This window comes from Gastrolobium bilobum, unplaced genomic scaffold, assembly GCF_033153095.1.
Source record: "Gastrolobium bilobum isolate Gb01-03AN ecotype WA unplaced genomic scaffold, APGP_CSIRO_Gbil_v1 utg22365, whole genome shotgun sequence".
In the NCBI taxonomy this organism is placed as follows: domain Eukaryota; kingdom Viridiplantae; phylum Streptophyta; class Magnoliopsida; order Fabales; family Fabaceae; genus Gastrolobium; species Gastrolobium bilobum.
In genome coordinates this window covers 217,592-223,486 of record NW_026896656.1, presented here as the reverse complement: position 1 = coordinate 223,486, position 5,895 = coordinate 217,592, and the positions used below count along the sequence as shown (strand labels likewise).

The 5,895-nt window shown below is 37.4% G+C and overlaps 1 protein-coding gene across 1 annotated transcript; it reads left to right on the top strand.

Moving 5' to 3' along the window:
- Positions 1-1,528: 1,528 nt before the first annotated feature.
- Positions 1,529-2,480, top strand: LOC133301312 (uncharacterized). The gene is made up of 2 exons (XM_061500939.1): positions 1,529-1,845; positions 2,375-2,480. Exons 1-2 carry the CDS (start codon positions 1,529-1,531, stop codon positions 2,478-2,480), a joined length of 423 nt encoding a protein of 140 aa, XP_061356923.1.
- Positions 2,481-5,895: the final 3,415 nt, after the last annotated feature.

Sequence of the window (5,895 nt, the reverse complement as noted above, 5' to 3'; positions counted from 1 at the left end):
TTGTGCTATTTATATATATTGGGTGAATTAAAGTGATCAGGTACATATTCCCAAATAGATTTCTAAGTAAGTATGGGCTGAATGAGTGGATACCGGCGTTGGACCAACTAGGTATAATGGGAGCTTATTGGCCCAACAATAAAGATAAAAACACTATAAAGGGTTATGGTCCCCAATAAGTCAAATGAACAACCCTAGTTTCTCTTCCCCATCAAGAGAGAGACGACACACTAAGGAATTCAGTTTTAGGGTGATTTGACTGAGGAAGACTACAAATCCCAAGAGACAAGATAAAAGTTATTCTGCTGCAATGGAGACAGGTATGCCTCCACCTTTATGTTCTTATTTCTTTATGATTTGGTATGATGGATCTTGGCTTGTAGGTGATAGTTATCACCAAAAGGTTTAGAAGAATTACAAATTTCAACAATTGGTATCAGAGCCTTAATCATATTGAATCATGAGGGAATTAGGTTTATATAATTATAAGATCCAATCAATTGCGATCAATTTTTTAAATCTGAGTTGTTGTGTAAACCGTGATTGTTCTGTCTTTTCTTATATATCATGTTGTATATATATTGTATACAATTGAAATCAACCCACGACAATTCTCGTGAATTAGAAATCAATTTTTGATTGTCGTGCCAAGTCTACAATTGATTTGCACCGTTACTGTGTGTTATCTCTAAAATTTTAGAATGAATTGAAATATACTTTATGATTACCATCTCGATTTTCGTGATGATTGATTTTCATGAATTACATTGTTGCACCGTTTGCTGCAAATCACCGTCTCTATTGGCCTTAAAATTGTTGCAATGATATATTGATACAAGATGTATATATATACATTGAGAATTGATAAAGAATAATTTTTTTATTGTTGTTATTTTATTTTTAAATGAGTTTATTATCCCTAAAGGTTTTTATTTGAAATTAAATATGATAAATTTGTTAGCCGCCACAGTGGTCAAATTTATAAAGGTTAATTTGATTTCAAATAGGTTGGTCATATAAATATATTTTATTTATACAAATAATAATCGGCCCACAGGAAGGTTATTGTTTGGCCAAATAACATATGTTATGTGATCATGTGTGTGTTTATTGCTTATGCGGATAGTGATCGGCCCACATGAAGGTTATTATTTGGCCAAGTAACAAACATACTTGTGGTAATAAATATGTGACAATTATCAAGAATTCTCCATGTAATTCATAGTCGGCCCACAGGAAGGCTATGATTTGACAGGACTTATTGTCAATGTTTGATTACTACATTAAGAGTACCACTTACAAGTTGATATTTTTGTCCACAGACTAAATATTAATGTTGTGCTAGGTATCTTATAATAAACTCATTTTACTTTGGATTATTTGTCAATATCATGTATGTAATTTATTTATGATGGTGTTTGAATATATATATGATATGACATGTTATTAGTATGTAATCTTATTTTGTTCTCTGGAGACAGTTTCTGCTACCGCTGCCAATTATGTTGCTCAAGTGAATTCGCTTCCAATGCTTAATGGGGCAAATTTCAAGCTGTGGAAAGAGAATGTGGAAATTGTTCTCGGCTGCATGGATCTCGACAATGCGCTAAGGACTGAGAAACCCACTTCCACTCAGGAAAATCCAAACACGGATAAAATTGAGAAGTGGGAACGCTCAAATCGCATGTGTTTGATGATCATGAAACGTTCCGTTCCGGAGGCGTTTAGGGGCTCGATTGTTGAGACTACCAATGCCAAGTTGTTTCTTAAGGAACTCGAGCAATACTTTGCTCGAAATGAAAAGGATGAAATTGGTCAAACCTTGTCCAAACTCATAAACATGAGGTATAATGGAAAGGGAAACATAAGGGAGTACATTATGGAAATGTCTAATCTTGCTGGAAAACTAAAGGCATTAAAGTTAGAGCTGCCCTCTGAGTTGCTCATGTACTTAGTTATTATCTCTCTTCCTGCACAATACGGTCAATTTGTGGTGAGTTATAACACTCAAAAGGAAAAATGGACTCTTAATGAGCTCATTTCTCACTGCGTGCAAGAGGAAGAGAGGTTACAGCGAGAGAAGACTGATAGTGCTCACTTGGCATCAACCTCTCAAGACAAGAAGAGAAAGAGAGCTAAGGATAATGCAGATGCTTTGCCAAAGAAGCAAAAGAAGCAGGATCAGGAATTCACCTGCTTCTTTTGTAAGAAATCTGGACACATGAAGAAAGAGTGTTCCAAATACAAGGCATGGCGTGAAAAGAAGGGTATGACTCTCACTTTAGTTTGTTCTAAAATTAATTTAGCTACTGTACCTATTGATACTTGGTGGGTAGATTCTGGTGCTACTACTCACATTAGTATGTCTATGCAGGGTTGCCCTTGGAGCTGACCGCCAAGTGATGTTGAGAGATACATCTTTGTGGGCGATGGCAAAAAGGTTGCAGTTCAAGCTATTGGGAATTTTAGATTATTGTTAAAAACTGGTGTTTATTTGGATTTGATTGAGACATTTGTTGCACCGTCATTTAGACGGAATTTAATTTCTATTTCTAGTTTGGACAAATCTGGTTATTCTTGTTCATTTGGAAATAATAAATTTTGTCTTTCGCTTAATTCAAATATTGTTGGTACTGGTTCTTTGATTGATAATCTTTACATGCTTGATACTGTTTCTACTGATAATGAAATATTGCACTCGAGTGCAAATGGTACAAAGCGAAAGTTAAAAGAGAATTCTGCCTTTCTGTGGCATAAGCGTTTAGGTCATATCTCTAAACAGAGAATTCAGAGGCTTGTGGCTGATGGAATTCTTGAACCCCTTGATCTGGATGATTTTGAGGTGTGCATTGAATGCATAAAGGGGAAACAGACAAACATAAGAAAAATAGGTTCCAACAGAGCTTCAGATGTCTTAGAATTGATTCATACGGATATTTGTGGACCATTTCCTATAGCCTCTTGGAATGGTCAACAATACTTTATCACATTCATAGACGACTATTCAAGATTTGGATACCTATATTTGATTAGAGAGAAGTCACAATCATTGGATGTGTTCAAAGAATTTAAAGATGAAGTTGAACTTCAGTTAGGCAAGAAAATTAAGGCCATTAGATCTGATCGTGGTGGTGAATACTATGGTAGATCTGATGGATCAGGTGAACAACGTCCAGGGCCCTTTGCGATCTTCCTAAAGGAGTGTGGAATCATCCCGCAATACACAATGCCAGGTAAACCTAGCATGAATGGTGTTGCGGAAAGGCGAAACCGGACTCTTAAAGACATGGTGAGGAGTATGCTTAGTCATTCTTCATTGCCAGAATCACTTTGGGAGAAGCACTAAAGACTGCAGTTTATATCCTTAATAGGGTTCCCAACAAAGCAGTGACAAAAACCCCTTATGAGCTATGGAATGGAAAGAAACCTAGCATAAGGCATTTATAAATTTGGGGTTGTCCAGCAGAAGCAAGGCCTTATAGGCCAAATGAAAGAAAGTTGGACTCAAGAACAATCAGCTGCTATTTTGTTGGATATGCTGAACGCTCTCGGGGCTTTAAGTTTTATAATCCCACTACAGGATCCTTTTTGGAGACGGGAAATGCCATATTCCTTGAGGATGTTGAGTTTGGGGGGGAAGATAAAATAAGGAATGTTGTCTTTGATGAGGAAGAAAATAATATTTCTCTTCCTAATATTGTCATCATTCAAGATGCAATTACGGAACAAGCAATTAATGATCAGGTCCCTGTTCACGACACTGTTATGGAACAGGCTTTGGTCCCTGACATTGTTTTGGGTCAAGACAATAATGAATCACCCCCTATGCCACCTATAGAACAAACTCAACAAACTCAAGAAGTGCCATTAAGGAGATCCACTAGGGAAATGAGAAATGCAATTCCGGATGAATATATTGTGTGTCTTCAAGAGCATGAAAATATTTTAAGCTTGAAGGAAGATGATCCAATCAACTTCCAACAAGTCTTAGAAAGCTCTAATGCTCGTAAATGGATTGATGCCATGAAAGATGAGATGCAATCTATGAAAGACAACGACGTTTGGGATCTTATTGAGTTGTCTAAAGGTGCGAAACCCATTGGTTGTAAATGGATATTTAAAACCAAAAGGGATTCAAATGGCAACATCGAAAGATATAAGGCACGTCTAGTTGCTAGAGGTTTCACTCAGAAAGAAGGCATAGACTATAAAGAGACTTTCTCTCCGGTTTCTATGAAGGACTCCTTTAGGACAATAATGGCGCTTGTGGCTCATTTGGATTTGGAGCTACATCAGATGGACGTAAAGACAGCGTTTCTCAATGGCAACATTGATGAGACAATTTATATGGTGCAACCAGAAAACTTTGTATTGGGAGATTCAAAGTCTATGGTTTGCAAATTGAAAAAGTCCATCTATGGCCTTAAGCAAGCTTCTCGTCAATGGTACCACAAATTCCATCAGGTTATTATCTCTTATGGCTTTGAGGTGAACTTAGTTGAAGATTGTGTGTATCACAGGTTCAGTGGGAGTAAATTCATATTCCTGATACTATATGTTGATGATATCTTACTTGCCAGTAGCGATATAGGCTTATTGCATGAAACCAAGAAACTTCTCACTAAAGATTTTGAGATGAAGGACCTTGGTGATGCATCTTTTGTCTTAGGAATACAGATACTTCGAGATCACGCTCAAGGTATCCTACGGTTATCACAAAAGGCCTACATTGAAAAGATTTTGGATAGATTTGGCATGAAGGATTGTACGTCAGGAGATACGCCCATATCTAGGGGAGACAAGTTTAGTCTTGCCCAATGCCCTAAAGGTAAGCTTGAGATGATAGAAATGACAAAGGTACCTTATGCTTCGGCAGTAGGAAGCCTTATGTATGCCCAGGTTTGTACTCGCCCTGATATAACATTTATAGTGGGAGTGTTAGGAAGATACTTGAGAAACCCTGGAATGGATCATTGGAAAGCAGCCAAGAGGGTTATGCGGTATTTAAAGAGAACTAAAGATTATATGCTTACATATCGGAGGTCAGATGAATTAGAGATCGTCGTATATACTGACTCTGATTTTGCTGGATGCCAAGATAGTAAAAGAAACACGTCAGGTTATGTCTACATGTTGGCTGGAGGAGCTATTTCTTGGAAGAGTGTTAAACAGACACTTGTAGCTTCCTCTACTATGGCCGCTGAATTTGTAGCTTGTTTTGAGGCATCCAACCATGGGGTATGGCTGCGAAACTTTGTCACAGGGCTGCATATAGTGAGTGATGTTGAAAGGCCACTGAAGATTTATTGTGGCAATAGGTCAGCAGTGTTGTACTCCAACAACAACAAAAGCTCTTCAAAATCGAAGCACATCGATATAAAGTTTCTGGTTGTAAAAGAAAGAGTTCAGAGTGGTCAAATTTCCATAGAACACATAGGGACGAACTCTATGCTTGCGGATCCGCTTACTAAAGGCTTAGTGCCTAAGGTCTTTCACGAGCATACTGCTCATATGGGTGTTGTTTTGTTCGATGGCACTACGGTTTAGTGGGAGTTCTTTATGTTGGTGTTCTATGTAAATAAATAAATGAAATATTCTTATGTTTGTTTTCCGCAGAATAAAGAATTCAATGATATTTTCCCTCTGAATGTATTATATTTTGTGCTTGTGTTTCTGCTTTGTGTATGCAGAAAATTTAGGATTGATCTCATAAAGATTAAAGTAGGACCAGTTGGAAATAGGCATGGTAAGATCACATTGCATGTAATTTCCATGCCACTCATCCATACTTGATCTATGTCATTGAATATATTGGTGCGATGACCATGGAAGGTTTAGTTACGCTTGGAAGTGACAAAAGCCGCCATGATCTCATATTGATATAGGAGGTGGACC